Source organism: Pagrus major, chromosome 3 (genome assembly GCF_040436345.1).
Source record: "Pagrus major chromosome 3, Pma_NU_1.0".
Classification (NCBI taxonomy): Eukaryota; Metazoa; Chordata; class Actinopteri; order Spariformes; family Sparidae; genus Pagrus; species Pagrus major.
Window position 1 is genome coordinate 5,167,019 of NC_133217.1, and position 22,989 is coordinate 5,190,007.

Genomic DNA, 22,989 nt, shown 5'->3' on the forward strand with positions numbered 1-22,989 from the left:
CTGGTGGAGCCACAAGTAGCAATTTTCACAGCAGAAACATTGACTCGTCACAGCAGGAAAAAAGCTCATGTATTGCTTGAAACAATTGTCAATGGTTCCTCCATGTAAGTAGCCCAGTAAGCCAGCTCCTAAGTGGAATGTATGTGACATTATGATATTATTCAGACATGCACGTTTCCTACTAGGATAAGCGAGTATAATTCTAAGTGCTATATTGTAGACAACTGGACTTGTCAGTATACCTGCTGTGAAAATTGGATTTCACTACATTTCCATAGCTTCTCCTCAGTCAGTTGCTTTAAAAGGCAGATACGTTTTCCAAGTTCTATTCCTGTGTTAATTGTTCATTTATTTTTTTGTTATAAGCTAAAATTTCTCTGTTGTTTCTTCTCTTATTTTCTGTTAAACAAAAAAATATTTTTGATTACTTATTTTGATCCCAGGGTCAGTTACATAAATGTATCAAACACAACATTTATGTAATTTGGGGCGCTAGATAAACCGGCTTATCGTGTAAATCCCACTGATCTATTGAGTGAAATCTGGATACAGCATCGGAGCTGTTGTAATGACATGGTCCGGCCACTATTTCAAATGGCTGTTTGACCTGATAGCTAGTTTGTAGCTAGCAGAGCAATACCACAGCAGGAGGTTTAGATTTTAGCTTGTTTAGATTACCAAAGAATGAGGATGACTTTATTCAGCTGACTCTTACCCTCCCCCTGCTGATCTAACTAACTAAACCCACACGATTGGCTTCATTCAGACAAGATATAGTCGCTCTAACTTCTGCATCAGGTGACTTTAAACACAACATCAACTGACTCCATACGCAACAATAACTAATGCAAGTTTGCGAGCATCTGCTAACATTATCCACAATAATCTACTGGTAATGTCGGACCAAGCTTACTTCAAAATCTTGAGTGTTTTGCACTGAGCAAGGTTGTGTTTGAATGCATATGAATTCAGCCTTTTGAAAGGAAGAATGTAATAATTATTAAGTTACTTAGTCTCACTTTAAATAGTTTTCAAGTTATTTCAGTGTGAACTTAAGTATTCCACTGAAGGACTGAGATCGTCCTTCAATTTCACACTTAAAATAAGACTATAACAGTTGTCATAAACATCATCAATACCCTCAGTGACAACTGAAACATTCGTCTTTCATACAGAGCACTATAATTACACGAGCTCTACTATACACTGTAATTACAGCACACAATCAGCCTGTCCTAGAATAAGAGGCAACCTTGAAGCCAGGTATTGAGGCTGCAGCTCGAAAAGAAAAGTGAAGAGGTTTCCAAGGTAGTCAAGGCATTAAAGTAACACCCAGTGCACCGAGCACCAAGCTCATTTAAGTTGCAATGTACTGTCATTTTTGTGATGTTTGACAGAACTGTGGCGAACACAATCACCTCACAGTGAAAAGTGGTTATAACACAATGTTCTCTTTCACCCCACTTTGCTCTTGAGGCTCTGCGCAATCAACAATCAAATGAAGGCACAAATAATCTTAAGAAATGTTTATGGTCTCTGGTTCTTCCTGAGGGGAATTAGCGTATTCTCCTCAGGTTTGTGTGGGTTTCCGCTGGGTGCTTCAGCTCCCTCCCACAGTCCCAGAATTCGATCCTGATGAACACTGCAATTAATCTACTTTGTGATTTTGTCTTAATCGCATAATTACTGCATGATCAAACAGTAACATACATGTAACGTATATTGTACTTGTGATAACGAGAAACCGAATGTAAAAATGTTACGATCAAAGGAAACACTCATAAGCAGGAATATATCTGTTAGAGCTGTGATAAACTGGCAGCCTATCCGCAGTGTTTTCCTGGCTTTGGCCCAACACATGCTGGGACAGGCTCCAAACCTCCACGTGACACTGAATCTGAATGTGAAAACAGTTGGTATTACTTTGAATTATACAAAGGCCTTATGTGGTAAAGGTTACTTACCTCTCCTGGTCAGCACTGCGAAACCGGGGCAAAATCATTTGTCTGAAACTGCTGGTCCGGTCTAGTTTGGGCTGACTCTTGGCCCTCTTGATGGAGCCCTTCAGCCTCCGATTGAGAAAACTCTGAAGATTTGACAAGGGAAAAGAGAAGAAAATACAGCTCATAAGAGCAGAAAAAACAATATTCATATTATATTATATTATATTACATATTATATGCATTTCCTAGCAGGATTAGCTAGAAAACTGTAAGTAAGAAAAACGTGTCGACTATAAAAGTGTAAACTCTCTTTCAAGCATCACATTCTTGTGGGAATTTACAAAATTACAATCCAACATGTATTTGTTCTCTCTGCGAACACAAAGCTTACACTTGCCATACACTTGGCATCAGGGGAGTGTGACAGACCTTAAAGGATAAGTTCACACAAAAATTTAAATTCAGTCATTATCTACTCACCCTCATGCTGATGGAAAGTCGGGTGAAGTTTCGTAGTCCACAAAACATTTCTGGAGCTTCACGGCAAAACAGCGTTGCAGCATTCTCCTAAACAACTGAAGTAGATGGGGACTTGTTTTAAAACGCAAAAAAAACAACCAAAAAGAAATACAAAAATATATGAAATGGCTCTTTACAGCTCGTCCTGTGTAATCCAAGTCTCTGGAAGCCCCGAGATCCCAAATTGAAGACATTATTTCAGTCCGAGTGCGCAGTGACACTTTTAGCTTAGCAGCTACAGTGAAGACTTTTAAAAGAATGTAAATAACATCTTTCCAAATCAATTTGGGATCTCGGGGCTTCCAGAGACTTGGAGTACACCCAACAAGCTGTATGGAGCCAATAATTGTTTTTTTCAAGTCTCCATCTACTTCAGTTATTTAAGAGAATCCTGCGACGCTGTTTTACTGTGAAGCTCTGGAAATGTTTTGCGGACGATGAAACTTCCACCCGACTTTCCATCAGCATGGCGGGGGAGTAGATAATGACTAGATTTTCATTTTTGGGTGAACTTATCCTTTAACTGTACTCACCGGCTGTCTGAAGGGCTGTGGGGTGGCATTCGGAGGTGTTTCCATGCTTGACTGCCTTACAGAGGCAAAGCTTGCCCTGCGTGATTGGTCTGTGAGAAAAGAGTACAGCAGTTAAATCATTATACAATCAACAAAGGCAGATGTTCAACTACCTACATCTTAAATTCTATAAATATAAAATGTTTTGCCCTTTTTTTATTTTTTTTATTCCTGCATCTGAATCCATCAAAACACACATTGTGCATTATGAAAGACCGTGCTGACTTTCAGATTACAGCAAAATGCTGTGAATATAAGGATTTTCACAATGAACTGTGCAAACTGTCGGTGAGTCAGACTAATTGGCTGCTGAGTTAAAACCATTTAAAATTTATCATGTTGCTGTAGGGCTGTTGCTGAGTAAATTTCCATTATATTTTGTAAGATGGCCTAGAGTTTATCCGTGTTTGCGCTCATCTAAATTAGTTAGCAATTACACAATGCGTTCAACGATTATGACATTTTAATATCAAATGGGTCACACCTACTTTGGCAGCCAATAAAAGGGAAATAGAGTTCAATCAGAAAGCAAATGAGTAACTTTTTGAGCTCAGCCAAATGTGTTTGCTACTAAATTTACCAAAAGTGTTAAAAAAAAGTGTGTCAGGGCAGATATGAGTTGGTGCATAGATGGATAAAGTAACAGTTGCACAAGCAGAAGCGTCATATTAAAGGAGACCTATTGTGCTTTTTTTCATAGTTTTCTTCCTTTCCTTCAGTGTGTTATATATGTTCTTGTGCATGTAAAAGATCTTGAAAGTTATAAAGGTCAAAGTCTTCACCAACAGAAGCTCCTCTCTCCCACAGAAAACACTGCTCCTGAAACACCTCGTCAGTAGTCCTGCCTTTAATTCTGTGACATTGTGACATCACACTAGGTCACAGAGTCACATATCTGCATAATTAATGCCTAGCGGCTTGTTTGGCACGTAAAATTAATCAAGCACAGCTGCTCTGTTGTTGTTAGCGGTGCTGGCTCAGGTGTGTGAGAGCTGACCAATCAGAGCAGACTGGATATTCAGGAGAGGGGGCCTTAAAGAGACAGGAGCTAAAATGGAGTGTTTCAGACAGAGGGGGATACAGTGCTGCAGCACTGGACAATATGAGAAAACTGATGTGTTTTTTTTAGCATTAAACATGTAAACCTCTTCTAGGAGTAACCCAAAATAAAACTATGAACCTCAAAATGAGCATAATATGTCTCCTTTAAGTTAGTAATTAACAGCCCATTAATGCTGCATGATTAGTTCATAAAAGGTAAAGCATCTTATCAGAATATGTGACAATATTGTTCATCATCATATAATTCACTTGAATTGCTCTAATCTTTCCCTTTAATTTATTCAAGAAATATCTCTTGATGTTATTGTTATGAAGTCAAAGCCACAGTTAATTTACAGTCATTAAAGAGGGACGTTTTATCACATTTTTTACAAGTTAGTACATTGTTATATTCATAGCCTGTGTCATTGTGTCTTGCAGCTGCTTAGGTCACATACAAAGAAGGGAAATAGCATCCAAAAAGCACAACACAACACATAATAATCACAAACAAGCTATCAACACATCCACAATGCAGAATAGGAGGTGTTAGTGAAGCTCACCGACAAGGACAGACAGCTACAGCCTCCGAAAGCCACAATGAATAACATTATGACAGTTTGAAAGACACTTAGACATTTTTTAATCGGCCTACCACTGCAGATTTTTGCAACCAAGGCCGTTGGAAAATGACGCAAAAACCCGATGTGAGAATAAACTGGACCCGTATATAGTCAAAAGAAGGAACATGCTGTTATTGTTTTCGTCTGACTTGTGCAAACTCTGGAACATGGTGGTGGATCTATATAAGTATAGACAGCCGTCTGTGGGGAATCAGATCTGATACATGACTGTGTTGTTGCCTAGGAAAGACGAGGCCAATGCACAGGAGGAGAAGCCTCTAAGTATAACTTCAGAATCTTTATCTCTTTATACAAACAACAACAGAAATGCAAGACAGGTTTTATAAACAGCAGAATGGAGGAAAATATGCACCGTGTCACTCCAATCTCCAAATCTACGAGCTTTATATGTAATTTACTGAAAAATTGTCATATTTCTTAGCCTGGTTGTAACCCTGTGAAACACCGCCTACATGTCCAATTTGTTCAAACAGGTCTGGTATTGTCTGTACTGATGGGTTTTTCCGCCATTAGAGAAACAAAGGGCTAATCAGAGTTTAGTAGGCAGGATAATGGATGATAAAGAATGTGTAAAACGTTGAACTTTTGGCGAGTGCAACTGCAACTCACTCTCTATTAGGCCAAATCATGACAAAATATCCCCCTTTTTAAAATGACATCAGATAACATGAACCTCGTGTCGAGAGTTATGAAAAATAAAAAATTTAACAATTAATTATCAGGCCAACAATTTCCAGCTCCATGAAGTTCAGGGTCGGGGAATGACGCATGTCTCACAGTGAAACTTTTCTTTGGGATGGTCAGGTCGCAGATAATCGCAATATTTCTGATATATTGAGAGCCCTGGTATATACATATGTGAGGTGATTCAATGGAGGGAGGAGGGGGCAGCTGCGATTCCTTGGCGATGCGATTGAAAATGTGGCGCTCGGTTAAAGCCAAAGCCGCATTCTGTTTTATCTTTATGTATTGTCAGGATTTTATGCATTTTTAAGCAGGTTGTGTAATCAAAATCACCAATCATGCATCTGATCCTTTGAAGTGCGGCGTCAAGTTCTCACTGATTCATCGATAGGTTTGTCTCTTCAAGCCAAAAACGTGATCATATTTCCGGTTGATATTCATTCTGCTCCTCTATTTTTGTCCGTGATTGATCTGTGGGAGCATTTTTTTTCCCTTTTTTAGAAATTACCCAAAGGAGCTGTTTTTTTCACTTTGCAACAGAGAATCAAGACACTCTGTCATCATTATGATTTCCTCACTCCCAAAGCCTGTAAATAGGCTACTCTCCAGGTCCTATTCTGAATCCAATGAATTGTTTGGTATCCATGGAAACAACTCCAAGGGCTTCTACTTGAACTGGAGAAGATATTGGCACACAACTGCACAATAAAGATGATGAAAAACACTAAGTTACATGCTGCGAAACACTGTGTTTCTGGTACCACTCGTGTGAGTGAACTGATCAGACCTATCGGCTGCCCACGGGGGAAATCTTCTTCAACTGAAGGAAATGTTTCTTTTGTGGCTCACGCAGGGCCTGAATCCTGACGCTCCTCCGAGGCAGAGCTGCAGCGAATTGACTGAATGACCCTGCAGAGGAATATTTAGCATATTTCCAATTTTTGACATCACCGCCACTAAAACAGTCACCTGCAGCGTGTGTTGCTCTAAGTAAACGTGACATATTAAAACACATGGATGCGTTCACATGGGCTATTCTGAATGTAAATTGCTGTCAGGATGAAGTGTGTGGAGTGTGTGGGTGGCAACAGCCTCTAGCTAACTGTGATACAGAGGGAGAGAAAGACAGAAAGAGGAAGACTGTGAGTGGGTGTCGGAGAAACATACTCAACCTTTAGCATATATCTCTCTATTAATACACATTTGGAGAATGCATCTTTTTTAATAAATTGAATTAAATCATGACTCTTTTCACAGGATAGATTTTTTGTTATAGACAAAAAGAAGATGCAGTATAGAGATACAGTGTACCATCTCTTAAACTAAGTGATCACAATATAACCCTATCAAATTCAAATTATCAATCTGTTTTTTAATAACCATGAAATCTCCCAGCAGCTATTCATCTTCAAAAAGATGAACTTAATGAAACCCCAACTTTTAATTCAACCATCATCAAACAATCATTACCAAAACTACGATTAGGGATGCACTGATCTGATTCAACGGATCAGTATCGGCGCCAACACTGACTTCAGTTGATGGATTGGGTATCAACACTGACAATTTATTCAGTCCTAGCGGCTACCGACTCAGATTTTAGCACCATAGCTGTCCCTTTCGTCATAGCAACACTTCACTGACACTGCTCCATAGTGCCATAAGTGGTGAAGAGGCCACAGCCATGCTAGCCACTCTGTTAGGCTGTATTTCCTAGGCACCAAAGTGGTTTGAGCTAAATGCTAACACCAGCGTATCCCAAATCCAAACTGCTTCTGAGCCAGTTGAAAATGGAAAAAATGTAATTTAGTTAACGAGACAGAATGCAGATTAAATATAGTATATTTATAGTGTGCTGTGTATGGATACTATACTCCCACAATGCAATGAACAAGCAGCTTGGAAAAAAATGAATTGTGTGTGGTGGTGAAACTGCTCCAGAAAAATGTCGGAAAACAAAAATATTAAATCTTGAGACACTTTGCTTTCTGTTTGTGACTTTACACTGGCAGTGAGGAAAGCTCTAGTTTGATTGACATCTGACATTGCACGATTTCTGTCACTTCCTGTTAGCTTCTATCATATTCCTAGCCCCTCTACCTTGCACAAATCATATTCGTTCCCGTGGTCACTATCTTAGTTTAGTGTACTAGCCTGCTTCGAATTATCACTTTCGGCAATGCTCAGCTGAGGATGATGGGAATGTCATCAGCTTTGCAAATATTTTGTCATGACCCGAAGCATATATATCCAATTTGGACACAGACAAATTAAAATTTTGGCCTGATGCTCAATGAAAAGTCATCAAAGTTATTACATTTCATCCTGAGGGGGGCATCTATGTCTGTACTGAATTAAAGGCAATCAATCCAGTGGACATTTCACTCAGAACCTCAAATATCAACCTCACAGTGGTGCTAGAGGAAAACTCGGGGGATACTCAAAGTCATTAGCAATTATTGTCAGGGAACGATGAGTGTCTGTAGATCATTTTAAGGCAATCTGTATAATAGTTGTGAAGATTTTTCAAAGTGGATCAAAGTGGTGGACCAACACATCGACTGACGGACCAACATTGCCGTCCATTGAGCCATAATGGTAGCTAGCACAGTGAAGGCATATACACAAAATTGAGTTGAGGAATCTGAAGAGCAAAACATTGGACATGTGCATCCTTATATACCATACAGTCCTAACTAGTGCCTGTTTGGCGCTTGCATTACATTGAATCTTGAGCCTTTCTTTTTGATAAAGTGCATCTCACAAGAAAGGCTCAAGATTCAATGTGAGAAAGTCTTCACACATATTAGAAAAACTGTTAACAGCCACACACAGTTACATTTGTTCAGACAGTTATTTTTAAGTTGGACTGTGTCCTCTCAAGTGCTGCTGGAGGACACAGTTATGAGTGCTTTGCCCAAGTTCCCACAAGGGACACTGCTGGGACAGAGTATAGATGTCAGGGTGGGGATATTATCTACTACAGTGACTTTCCAAACTGCAGCTGAACACAAGCATAATGCAGAAAATTATTACACTTGTATTATGTGCTGGATTTAACACCTAAAATCTCTCACTTTTTCGGCATGACGACACAAAAGAATGCATTCAACAGCACAGTTTGAAATGGAAATCGTGCCAGTATGGATGCCAAAGAAAACTACGGTTATACAGAGAAATAGAAGCACCTCTGATCATTGTCACTCATGATGAGAATCTGTATTGTGCACCTGAGGCTCTCCGACAGGTGTCATATTCTCCAGTGTTTGAGGACTACATTATTATGTCTAATGAGTCATTTACTGAGGGTCGAAGTGGAGCCTTTGATTGTGACTGTCTGCAGCGGTGATGGTAAAGTCCAGTTCATCTTGAAGTGACACTGTTTCCAGTAACCGACAGTTCTCGCGCACACACACACATGATCTCGTTATGTGTGGCCTGGAGCATCTGAGAACAAGGATCCTCTGGTGACTCACAGACCGGCCTGCTGGGGCAGATGTCGCATTCATGTCATATGGAAGTCTCTGTAATTGCCACATTCCGACTAGTAAATACCGTTCATGTCAACAACCAACTGGTAATTATGGCCGGGAATTTGGGTTTTTTTCTTTCTGTCACGAGCAGCAGTATGTCCATAGCATACAGTCAATATACACTAATTAAATCTCAATTTGATGCCTTTGTGATCATCTTACTGCAAAATCTGCCCTTCATAAAACTGTTGAACGCTGAGGGAAAATATTAATATCAAATTAATGAGAGTTTACTACATTTCAACAAATAACTGACATCCATATAGTCGTATATATTACAGCACAGTTTCTGCAACCAGTAATACATCGTTAAAGCATTTATTTGTCCTTCTTTCACACTTTTTAAGTCTGCATCTGAGATTAAATATTGCACATACAGTACATGGTAGTAGCACTACTGTTAACTTTATGTTTTTGGCATTGTGTATATTTTGGATTGTTTCCACTTTCATCTGTTGTCTTTGCATCTTAGCTGATATAGAGTAAGGAATCCCGGAGTCCTAAAATCAATATAAACAAGTATCACTACAGTTGTGTATCAGAAATCCATCCATCCCTTTTTGTTGAGAGAACCAGAGCAATGCTAACTTCTGGGTTTGCCTTCAAAAATACATCATCCCTGCCACTCTCTGTTTGCACTCTTTGTGCCAGTTCACCTCCTGGGCCCTGCCGAGGTGCCCCAAACCAAACTCCTAACTGCTAATGTGGTAGCCCCATCACTCTGACATCTCTCCCCAACAACTGCATGTCTATGAATGTGTGTATTCCAGCCTGTGTGTGTGAAAAACTTTTTAAACTTATTAAAAGTAATTTTTCTTCCTTTCTGCCATTTCATAGTTTCTACTACATGTATCTGTTCAAAAGGGTCAAACTTAATTGCTTAAAAGGTCCACTTTGTAAGAAAGCAGATTTAAGTCTCATTCCCAGCTCGTTGAATACTGACGTTTTGGGACTGTAGGTCTGGTCGGTAATTGTGTCAGTAATTGACGAGCTGGGAATAAGACTCAAAAATCTACTCTAAGGATATTGAGAAACACTGTCTCAGTGTGTCTAAAAAGTCCTGCTTGGGATAAATTTGGTTGCAGCTCTTTAAAAAAATGTTTATGTTTCATGTGCATTCAAACAAATAAATATTGTTGCGTTGTTCTCATTGTTCATCAGTCTGTAAGACAGTGTTATCTCGTAAATAATATCGTACCAGTTCTCTATAGATGGGGCATCTGGCTGGACCCATTTCCTTGTAATTGCTTTTCTAGCGGCAACACTTAGGATTCCAAATAAGTGTTTTGTTTTAACATTTGTAGTCGTTGAACATAACAGACCGAAGGGGAGCTCATCCCACTTCAATATAATTTTTGTCCCAAATATAGTAACTAATTCTGAAAAAATCTCGCGCCAAAAGACATTTAGTTTTGGACTGGCCCAGAACAAGTGGTAGTGGTTGGCTTACTGGAAGCCACAATTCCTCCAGCAGCTGGAGCTGCCTGACTGATGAGTTTTCTGAGCAGGTGTAATTAAAAATCTACAAAGACTCTTCCAGCCAAACACCCTCCATGCAACTGAGCTCGATATCCTCCACTGAAATTCACAATATTCCTTCCAAACTTCTTCTGAAATACAGCTGTTAGTTTCCCTCTCCCATTTTTGTTTTATTTAGGTAGAGTTTGTTAACTTAATCTCCTGAAGAGCCCTGTATAGTCTTGAAATTACTCTAACAGACAGTATTAATTAAATATTGATTTCTGCTTCAGAAATCCAGTAACAGTGGGGCTATAATCACTTCATCTTTATTCCTTTATCATCTCACAGTCAGCGCTGACACTGTTGTGATATTACCACAACAGGTTCAATTTAATTAAATTATATTAAAACAGGTTTTTTTTTTACCCATAATGGTACGAAGCCATAAAGAGTTTTGATTTTATGTCCCCAGGTTTTGAGATATTTTCTCACATTTCTTCTGCATGTCAATACGATGGAGGTGAAATTAATTTTCTTGTGGTGCTTAAGGAGCAATGTGAAACTAGATACCATTTTTGGGACTTAGTAAATAATATATTCTTGTGTCAGTCTTCAGTGTCTCTTTTACTAGCAGTTTATCCAGGAAATAATCTAGGTTGTGCCTGAACCTAACCAGAGGACGAGCACACAGCTGGCACAAGATAAAATAGAAAATTTAAACTAAGTTGTAATCTACAACCTCGCCACTAGATGACACTAAACTTTACACACTGGACCTTTAAATAACGCTTGTTTTGAAAAACTAAATGCCAACTGCCAAAGTACGCTTGGTGAAAGACAGCTGCCATCATAAATTCATCACAGCATCACAGCTGTTGAAAAACCACTGGCGGTGCGAATGTGTGGAGAAAGTTGATGCCGTTCATTAACAGTGAACTGTCCAAACAATCGGCCTGCGTGACTGACAACCCAAACCTCACCGGATCAACCTTGTGGCTCTTTGACAAGCCGGCAGCGTCGCCCCAGGAGGTTTGACACGGTGTGAGTGTGAGCAGTGATTTACAAAACGCAGAATGACATTTGAGATGCCGAGCACACGGAGACACACACACAATCAGCTGCTTGATGGACTAAACTCCATATGCAAGGTGAATAGTTAAACACCGGGGTTGATGTTTAATACAGCTGAGCAAGCTTTTGAGTGAGGACGCAAACTTGGAGGAGTTTTATTCAAATTAGATTATAAGCCCAGCATATACTCTCAAAAGATGATGGCACTAAAAATACGCTCAAATGGAGCTTCATTTGAGTTTTCTGTGAAGAAAAGCTGAGCAGAAAAAGAAAAAAGGGACAACTGACACCTTTGACTGTGTCAGGGGCCACTCTGTGTGCTATGTTTAGAAACAGCGCTGTAATCAAGTAAATGTTAAACGCACGGAAGAGGTAGAGCTGCAGGATTTGAAAGCAGATGTGGGAGGAGGGGTTGAGGAAGCAGGGGCAGTGTGGGCGTGAGGGAGCCACGGGAAAGAACCTGAGATCGGCTTCAGAACTGACGGATATTTTTGGAGGAGCAGAAAGAGATTTTCTTCCGACGTTCTGCAGATGTAACCACCATTTCTCAAGGCCACTTATTTGTAACGCGAATACCTTCTTCAGGTGGAGGAAGGCCCCCGAACAGTAACCTAAATAAACAATCTGAAGTTGCTCTCCATCACGTGTGATTTCCAGCATTCCCGTCTCTTTCCTGCCTGTCCCTCTGCCCGTGTGTGTGTGAGAGCTAGCCAAGGGGAGTGTGGCCTAGTTACCATAGGAACATGTTTGCAGCCTGTGCGCCGCTCTCCGTCAAACTACCTTCATTTTTACTAATGTATTTAGAGGCATTATTGTGTGGCGGTTGTAAATGGAGGGAGCTAAATTAAACAGCTGGAATTGTGAAATAGAAATCAGAGATCAATTTGAAGCCGACCGAGATACTTCTGTGTTAAGTCAACACATATTTACAGGTGATTTTCGACTAAGGCTTCCCCTACGATATGAGCCACCCTCTTGTTTGTTTCTTTCTAACACTTCAGAACATCACTCCGTAGGTCTTACCGTTGGAAATGAAACAACGGCTTTACACGCTGCGCTAACTAACAGAAAATTATTTCTCTTCCCGTCCCTGGAGGGAGCCGAAATGGCTGCTTTCATCTGGGGGAAGTAAAGGGAGCATAGAGGAGGAAGACACGGCGTGTATCAAAGCCGGAGTAAAAGGCAAATGGCGCTATCAAACCTGGAGGATGTCAAAATAAAACTCTGGGAGTGTGACAAAGCAGGGCTCAGAGGGTGAGTGATGCTCCGGTGGAGGAATGAGCGGTGAAATATCCACAATATATTGAGATACTTTTGTAAAGCTGAAAAGGACTGGAAAGCCATGGCAGAGGATAAAGAGCAGAATGGTGCAGCAGAGGCTGAAGTGTATGTTAAACCATTCCATTATATTCGCAACAGTGGGGTCAAAACAGCGGATTGAAGGGGAACATATAAAAACATATATATAACAGAGATAAATCTTATTGGACCACGACAGACTGGAGGAGAGGCTGTGAGGGTTAGACAGACGTGAGACACCTGAGTGGGGCTCAACTGACTCACTTGGGGTTAAAACTCCAGGTCCGCCACAGCAAACCTCCGCTTGACCAACCAACCCAAACTGACTCTGATGCGGCAGCCACGTCTTTGAAGATGTGTCCATGCAGCTATATGGCACAGACACAAGTAAAGTTTGCCCATTTGATCGATGGACCAAAGAAAAATAAACATTATTGTGCATGTAAATAAAAGAATAAAGGAAAGTTAACATCAATATAGATGAATACGACGGAAGATTAAATCAAGACAGACACATTAATGTGTATATAAATAAAAAAAATACAACATTAATATAGAAAAACATGAACAAAGATGGAAACAAAACGGGATGATTTTGGTTCACAAATGAAGCAAAGAGAAACATCACTTCCAGCTACAATATTGGTTTGGAATATGTGAAAGAGACGCAACTTGGGAAATAAATCGTACAGCATTATTTTTTTTCATCTTAATGGTTAAAAAGACTCTGACGATTTTGGAAAACCAGCAGTAAGTGTTGTTAAATGATCCTCTGGATGTTCTCAAAAATCATCAGGGATTTATGCCTCAGAAAAACAAGTATTTAGCTGTTTGGCTCAAATCCAGTGGCTATGTTTACATGCACCAAGTATTCAGTTCTTTGCCCTGTTCTGAGAAAGATAATATTGCTACTAAGCTGTATAAATGAGAGCACGGACCTGAACCTGATGGGACCCGACAGCGCCGGGCCGGCTTCAGATGGAAATGTAGAGATGATTTCCGGGTAGGGGCTGGGATCGAATCACATCAAGTTCTTTTGGTGGAAATATATGAAAAAATAAATATAGTCTCAAATCAGTGATAAGTCATACCAGTGTAAACATGCAAGATGTAACCATGGTAACAACTCAACGACAGGTTAACACAAACTCAGTGCATGAGCTTACATCAACCACACAGAACGCCTGTCGAGTTCGTTTCAGGCTCAGTTACTACTCTGTCAGACTCAGTCGGGTTTAGACAGAAGAACACAGCCTGAGTCGCGCTCTTGTTTAAATAGGTATGAAAATAAATATTTCATTTCATCATTTTCCTGTTTAAATGCAGCCGTGCATCCTCCAATGAACAAACACAGCACCCTGCTTTCATTTGTTCAACCATCTTCAATATTTATGCAAATCTGTTTATATCCAAGTCTTTCAGAATGTTTAAAAGTAGGTGTGCATCTCTACCTCAGCCTTGCAAACACTTAGCTGGGCAATGCACTGAGCTGAGCTAAAACAGGCAAGAGGTGTAAACTGTGATCTGAGACTATCTATCATTTTAGATTTTGAATATAGTGATAGCCATGCCAGCACAATCCAAATATAATTAATCAATTTTGTAAAAGCACCAATATTGTTGCATAATATCGAGGTACTTGGTCAAAAATATCGTACTATTTGATCTTATCGTAGCATTTATGAAATGCTTTTGAGGAAATTTCAAAATATCTATATCTATATATAGAGATATAAATCATGTTTCGGGATGTAGCCTAAAAATATTGCAATATTGTTTTTCGGCCATATCACACAGCCCTGTCGGAATATAATCATTTTCTGAATAATGGTAGAAAACTAGTGTGCATGTAAATATAGTCAGTGATAATAGATGGGAGGCACAATACGGGCTACTCAGGAACTCGTCCGTGTCTTGAAGGAAATCAGATTATTACAAAAAAACAAGAGAAGAAGTGGTGCAGCTTCCCATCTTTCTTTCACTTCATATTTCACTCACCTCGGAGAAAAAGTGAAAAACTGCAGCCCACAGTAAATCGTATCAGGAGCAACGTTCAACTGATCATAGCTGCCCTTTGTAGCCTAAATGTCATGATGCTGCTCAACCACAAGCTGCTATTATGATTAATTGATAAGCATTCCTACTGACACATCAGTGTGCTAATTCCAGTGTCTATTCCTTCATAATCTATTCCTTGTTCTCTGGTTGGAAAGGTGGGAAAGACAGTCAATGAACGTGAAAAACATTCAAGACACTCCATTACTTAGCCTATCCAGTTTGTGATATGCTGTTGTTCACAGCTGTATGAGATGCTAACTGGTTAGCGAGCCCACTTCGCTGAGAAATCAGAGGTGGCTAACTGTAGTGTGGGAACAGATTAAGAGGAGGAGGATATGAGGAGAGGTTTGTTGGGCAGTTCTGAAAGAGAAAACAGGTGAGTATTATGAGATCGAATGTTGAGAACAGAGGATGGAGAAGAATTACCAAAGGATAAAAGTGTTTTCTCTGTTGGTAAAAAATGAAGATGGCAAAGAAATTCACAGCCCGCGGCAAAGTAAAACAATTTGAGAAGATTGCAGGACAGGAGCTCGCTGACAGGAGTTCCTGCTTTTTTTGTTGTTTTGTTAGAGAACATTCAAACAGACTGTCACAGCCTTTCTGTCCTTGGCAGGGAGAGAAACCCCCCCCCTCTCTCCACGCGATGCATTGAAGATGGCTGAAGAGCAGCAGAATCATGACGGAAACTTGGTGTCGGGGTAGAGTCAGCTCTTTGCCGGCTGTCAGGCTCTCGGCTGACAACTGTGGCAGAGCGTCGAGGAGTCCAGGTTGTCAACAGTTCACGAGGAACCAAGAAAGATTAAGAGACCGTCATGACTCTCGCCTCTCCATCTGAGCCAAACCAAAGCGGTTCTATGACGAGATGTATGAGATAGTTCAGATCTTTATAGGCATTTCATACGGAGGAGGACGAGGAAATCCTGCGAGGGGCAGTGAGTCAGAGCGAGCCGGACTTATCTCGTTCTATCAAGTGTGCAGCCTCAGACATTTCATTAACTGAAGCTCTTCTCTCTCTACTGCATTATGGGGGGGTTTTTTTGTCGAGAAAGGGAACTGTATGCAAGAGCCTGCAGTGCAACATAATGGGCTGTAAAGATAGTGGCCTCTAATCATACCTGTGCTAGAATACAGTGTCCAAACATCAAGAAGGTATTCTGCTTTCACCAGCTGAGATGGAGGAAAACTGTCACAGCAGAGAAATCCACACAAGCATATCTGAATTTTTCATCTATTCAGCCAAAATACACACACAGACCAGTCCAGTGAAAGTGGGACACTTTCTCGCAAATGTTATTTTAACAAAACACAAATATACTCGCGCTGACTCTATTTTAGTAAGAGAAAAAGATGAGTTCTTAATATCTGCTTTGCATATCGCAGCTCTCAGAGCCTCCCTGCAGTCTGTGCAGGTGTTTAATGTGCAACACCCAGAGACAGCTAATTAGCAAACTACAGGTACCAATGAGATCCGTGCAGAATGGTAAAACAATCCGGCCAAGTTAGCAGAAGCTGAGTGCCAATCAAGCAGGTCCTGAATCTTATTTATTTAGTTTCATTATTACAGATTAATGTAGTGTCATTTATTACGTGCACTTCTTTAAACAAGTGACACCTCATGAAAGCAGCATTGTGCCAGTTTTGCAGACAGTTCATGCAAAAAAAATGCAGTTAATGTAGCAAGTTTTAAATGCAAAGACAAAACTGCATTCATGCAAATTTGTTGATTAAAGCAAGGCTGCCCAAAGCGGGGCCCGCGGGCCAAAGTTGGGCCACCATGAGGTTCAGTTTGGCCCACCAGATTACGTAAAATATTATCTATAATGCTGTTTTATTTTGTTTTTGTTATGTAAAAATGCTCTTTCAATAAGTAGGACCCTTAATTATCAATCATTTTTCATAATCTGAGCATGGCGTACAGAGTGACACTTTGCATGGGAAGTCAATCAATTAAGGGAGGTTGGGATTTTAGCACCATTTTGCATCTTAACAATACAATACACACAACAGGCCCACCATTAGGTTTCAGTTTTGGCCCTCCAAGGGAAAACATTTGAGCACCCCGGGACGAAAACATACTTTCACTGGCATAAAATGCATTTCAGGAACTACCTAAATTCAGCATGTGATACTTAAAGTGACAGCTCAACCCCAAATCAAAAATACATACACAACTTTCCTCCACCTGTAGTGGTGTTTATCCATGTCGGAACTTTTGTTTTTTACAATTAAAAGTTCCCCTCCACACTACTTTGCAGGGGCGCCGTCGCCGCATCCTTGGTTTAGGGCCGCCCAATACGACTGTGACTGTGTTTTTTCCTCTACAGCAGAACGAGAATTGGTAAAGCCAGACCTTATCAAGCGCTGACAGAGCCGGTCCCTAAAAGGCCACATTGCTGTTGAGTTTTTCAAATGTATTTTTTATTATTACTATTTATTTATTCATATTTGTTTTCCTTTGAACACAACAAGCCAGGTGCCATCTTGTTTTGTTATATTCAAGAGAAGGCAGACATCTTTATGGCCAATATCTCCCAAACTCTGCAGCTCAGACTAAAACAATCTCGATGGATAAATCACCACAGGAAAGAGACAACATATGTATTTTGGATGTTGGGGGGAACTGTCCCTTTAAGGCCTCATATCCTACAAAGAACAGGGTGCACAATCTGAACTTCATAGGAAACCCTCCACAAATTGTCTTATCAAACATTCATCAGACCAATGCAAGAGGAGGAGGAGGGGGCGCTTCCGGTAACAGCCAAGCAAATCCCAACAGTGGCTCATTCTGCTTTCGTGCCAAAGTTCCCAAACAGCCTACACATTTTAATCTGAACGTCTTCAAACTGATAGAACTTTTCCTGAATAACACGAAATGTACGCTTCGAAGGCACCAGGTTTTTATCTACCAAGGCTAATCTTAAACGTTTCTACGTGTGCGCTGACGTCTCACTTTCACTGAACTCGTCACCGTGCCATCAGAGGTCATTCGGCCTGCAATGCATCATCTCAAAAGCTCAGCAAGACACTGATGAGCCCCTCAGCTTGTATCGACCAGCTGCCCGTGTTGTAGGAGAACATCCAGGCTGTTAGGAGGACAACCAGCTGAAGATATCTCTAACACTTCCTTTTACTTGAAGCCCACACATGACATGTACAACACTTACCCAAAATAACCGGACTTCCTGGTGAAGAAATCTTGACAACTTAGTCACATCTGTGGGACGCAGACTGAATCTGGTGCTGGGGCACTTAGGAAGGTGCTGAGGTTCCAGGTGTGCTTGCTTTTTGGGACAAAGGTAGAACCAGTTTGTGCAGACCTGAGAGACAGTGGTTTCCAGATAAAAGGCCAGTGCTGACAGACAGCTGTGCTTCAATCATTAGGGCCGGTGTGCTGCTGTTCAACTGTGGGCAGCTCCTCCTGTTTCTCACCTATGCTGTGCGAGTGGGTCCATACATGCCTCTGTCAGGTGTGAAAGCTGGCTGTCAACCTTCAGCTCAGTCCATCACTGAGGCCAAAGCTTGCCTGTGAGCAGCGGCTCTCTCCCTCCTCTGCTTCTCCTCCCTCTCTGCTCCCTCTGCTCCAACTCTATCGCAATCCAGGAACTGAGATGTGATCCCAATGCAGCTTCCTCGGTAATAAAGACAATCTCTCGTGAGGACGGGTTTTGTCATCTTAATTGTTTGTTCCTCAAGCAGCCCCTGCGTCGCTCTTAGTATCTGGGAATAACATGAACTCCTGACGATCCACACAATTACTTCATCATTTTTGGGCACACTTGCATTCACGTTTTTTAAAAAAACACTCTACAGAGATGAGAGACGGAGATCAATCAAACCGGTACTGATATTAAAAATGGGGATAATTATGAAGGCGCTGTGCCAACTCTGAGCAGCACGCAAACCCCCCCGCACGTTGCGCGCACTAACGCCACAAACGCGCAGAAATAAACATCCCAAAAGGTATTTACAGGCGAAATCCCGAAGGCGTGCAGCAGCATCTGAGCAATATCTGATTCGTGCACGCTCCTAGCTCGGGTGATTCAATCTTGGAAAGCGTCTGTAGTTCACCCTGCGCGGCATAACGACGTCCCCATAATCCAGAAATTCATATCGGGGAGAGGAGGAGGAGGTGGTGGTGGAGGTGGAGGTGTAAGGGGGGGTCCGGTGCCAAATCGTCGCCGTGTCCTTTGCGCTCTTTGCGGTCCGTCACACCTAATTTTGATTTAACGGCAGCGCGTGAGGAAAGGTGCTCGGTGCGCGGAGAAGTCTCTCCCTGGAGGGCGGAGATAGTGCGCAAGATAGACGGAGAGAGAGAGAAACCCACGCCTCCAAAAGGCAGCCGAGTCCGCCCCGCGCTGCTGTGCCATCTCTGGAGTTTGTAACATCCGAAAATAAAAACGACACGATGACGGCCGGCCGCCCACTGCGCCGAATAATTAGGATGGGGATGAGGTTGGAGAGGATACCAAAGTTCATTTAAGTTACTTTATTCAGGATGCAGAGGCGGCGGGATTAATGTCTCTCACACACTTTTAATAAGGCTCAAGTCTGCACACCTGACAATTTTTCCATAAACTTATTTATAGAGGGGATGTGAGGCTATTTATAGGTTGGAACATGCACCGCGTAATACTTCAGGTAAACAGTGTCTTAATGAGCAGCTGCAAGGTGGACAGGAAACATATGGGGGGAAAGGAAGCACAACAACAGCTTAGTCTGTGTCAGCTGGTCACTGGCTCCACACATTTCTGGTAACAAGATCCCCAGGGGCCCCACAAAGACCCAGATCCACTGTGGAGAAATTGGCTGGTGGTTACATAATTTCTAACTTTGTTGTGGAATATAATAAACACTATTAAAACACAGCTGACATGATGAGGGAGCCAGTCTTGTCACCATAGTGTCAGAAGTGTAAACTACTCAAAATTACTTAGGGATGTTGGGATATGGGTGCATACATGTGTATGCGTGTGCATGGATATGCAATAAAAGTATTATTTTTGGGGACCAGAACATTCACGAAACACAAAATACAAATTCAGACAAGTCACAGAATAAACAATCAGGTGAAACACTAAAGTATCCCGAACTAATTTTGAGTCGTGTACTTTTAGGATGTCAGAGGATACTGTGCTTATATGTGATGCATACTCCTGGATGAATGTGTCATATTTCATAGGAATAATTCCTCTAGAAGGCTAATCCAGCCACAGAAACATATTGAAGGACGGGTTCAGATTTTTAAAGTCTGAACATATTTGCATAAAGTAGCATAGACCTCAACATATGCAAATGAAGAGCGGGCAACAAAACGCAACGCTACCAGAATGCATTGCACGGCTGCTACGGGAGGTGGAGGGGATTGTGTGGGCTGCTAAACCAGTGACGCCAGTCCAAGACAGCGTTTCAACATTTGTAAGTGTGAAACTTGATATATTTAAGGAGACCTCGGGACAATTTCCAGCCGTGTATGTGGCAACATAAGCTGGATATTTTTAACGCGAAGTCCAGCTGTGTTTGTTTTGACCGAAACAAGGATTTTAAGTCAAATCATGATCTTTTCCGAACCCTAACCAAGTGTATTTTGTGTCTAAACCTAACTAGACCATAAGCACAGTGCTGTCACAAGATAAAATAGAACATTTAACCTAAAGAAACGAAAGTTGCAACATAAAGAAATGTAAAGTTCCAACAATTTTTTACATTGCCAACTCCTCTCCAGTTAGTTGGAACTGAAGAAGCCTCTTGGATGAGAGGTGCGACGTCTTCAAGAAACTGAAACAAGTCCAGTTGCCTACGATTACAGCACTTAGAATGAAGAGCTAAAGCTGCATCTGTGGTCCATAGAAGGCATCCAGTTTAAAGATCCTACGTTTCCCATAATGCAACTGTATTGCACTCCTTCCTTCAAGCACAGCCACAGAAGAAATGATGGAGCTGTGGGGCTTCAGATCTCATATATAAAAGCAGCGGAGAGACTTAAGTGCCTTTAAGTTCAGCCGAAGCTAATGCAAGGGTTCAGCTGTCTGAGTTACCCGAATGAAGCCGGTCTTTTCCAAAGTCACAGTCTTTAGTATGAAGTCTCCTCTTTTTCCTCTTTGATCGTTGGAGGAATAGTAACACAAAAAGGCAACTTTGTACTAAATACAGCGTAACTTCAGAGAATAAACGCTGTATTTGAGTAACGCAGACTTCTGAACCTTCATTAGCTGTGACTGAATTTCAGAATATATTTTTGCACGACTGTGGATTTTGTCACTGTTGTCACAGGAAGGAAGAAATCACTTTGCAGTAATATGTGAAGGAAGAAGAATAAACAAAACCAGTCACAACCGTGGTTGTCCATCTATCTATCCCATTCTTGTCAGTGCGATATCTCAAGAACGCCTTGAGGGAATTTCTTTAAATTTGGCACAAACGTCCACTTTAACTTAAGGATGAAGTGATTCGATTTTGGTGGCCAAAAGCCAAAGATCAAGCTCACTGTGACCTCACAAAACACATTGTTTTGGCCATTTCTCAACAATTCATATTACAATTACAACATTTACACAAACGTCTAATAGGATAAAGGACATTATTCATCGCCGCAGCTCAGGAACAGCAACTTGACTGGTGCGTGGAGGCATACAACCACAAAGCTCTAATTCTAGTTTGTGTTTTAAAAAAACCCAAATAGCCCGTAAACACAGGCGGAATCAAAGTCTATGGATGACTCATTTGTATTTTAATAGGCTGTAATCAGTTTTATTCTGGTCACTGAAAAAAATCCCAGTCCAACACTGTCCACATAGGTGCAGACGTGTGTAGGCACCAGCTATTGTTCTGCTTCAAAGCGTTTTTTTATTTTGATATCTGCAATGTAAACATGTTACATAAATGTGTGCTGCTAATTGTTGAATCCTGAATGTGTCATAGATCATTTCGTGGGCATATATCAAGAAGGCGTTACATAAATCCTGTATAATGAAGGTCTAACCCGGTTCTGTTTTTTTTAATATCCTCTGTCTCTATAACATGAGACTGGTGGGAAATTGTGGCGAGGAAACTGAGACGTGGGTAATGATAACCTTTTCTAAATAGTAAAAATCCTCTGAATCATAAAGGGCTGGATGTGTTAAAAATACACAAAGAGGATAAACCAGCCGCATTAAAATAGAAATCAGATTAACATTTTGATGCACAACACGCTTGAGTCACTCAAATTATATTTCTTCATTTATCTTCCGTATATTAATTAGGGTTTGCTCAGGTTTTACTAAAAGTGCAAGGGAGGAAAATATTTGATAAAGCTGGACGGGATGGAAGCAAACGTCAGCGAATGTCAAAAACTAACTCGGGACACTGGACGGCACATGCAGTCTTCAAAAATACACAAAAGAAAACACAAACTGGAAATGACACATCCGCACTCTTTCACTCTCAACCCTCGATCACTCACATGCACACACAGAAACACACACATCTCCATGGAAACTGATAAAAGAATAGCTGGTCTGTAAAAAGAAACGATTGACAAAGCATGTACAAGAAATTGGACGGTCAGCAGGAAAACAAATTTATGGAATAGAGGAGAAGAATCCCGGAGGATTTGAGGGGTCTAAAAGGAGCACGTCAGTCACAGAATATGACGAGAAGGATAAAATATCTGCGCTATGACGTCAAGAACGAACGTAGATGTAAACCTTTCGATTCCACGAAGAGAGGAGCCTTAAATGCTCTCAGCCTGATTTAACTTTCTGTCAATTTGTTGCTTTTTTGGGGGGCTTAATTACAGGCTAATGTGCGGCTCACACTGTGCAAAGCCAACAGGACACACACACACACACACACACACACACATCCAAAAAACAGAAGAAAAAAAACCAGCAGAAAGATTTAAGCGAATATGAAGGAATGAAAGTTACGTTGCAGAAAGCAGAACAGAGAGGGTGGGCAACAGAAGAGGGGAGAGGACAAGGGAAGGAGTACAGCACAGAGTACAGCACAGTACACCACCTACACTCGTCTCCATGGCAACTACCACACTAGAACGAGTGATAATGCAGTTCCCTTCTCTTCCTATTCTGAAAACTGTTCAATTTGTACCATATGCACTGTGCAGCATGTGGGAGACAAAGCTTGCAGTGTACCCGTTTGTTGCAGATGATATGAGAAATGTTCT

General features: G+C 41.1%; 1 protein-coding gene across 1 annotated transcript in view; it reads right to left on the minus strand.

Moving 5' to 3' along the window:
• Positions 1-13,131, minus strand: part of LOC140993745 (ras/Rap GTPase-activating protein SynGAP-like) — a 40,056-nt gene extending 26,925 nt beyond the window's left edge. Inside the window, exons 1-3 of the mRNA XM_073463271.1 lie at positions 13,032-13,131; positions 2,996-3,084; positions 1,965-2,086 (exon numbers count right to left, since the gene is read on the minus strand). Coding sequence (XP_073319372.1) covers positions 1,965-2,086; positions 2,996-3,084; positions 13,032-13,131 — 311 coding nt within the window. The remainder of the gene's footprint in view (positions 1-1,964; positions 2,087-2,995; positions 3,085-13,031) is intronic.
• Positions 13,132-22,989: the final 9,858 nt, after the last annotated feature.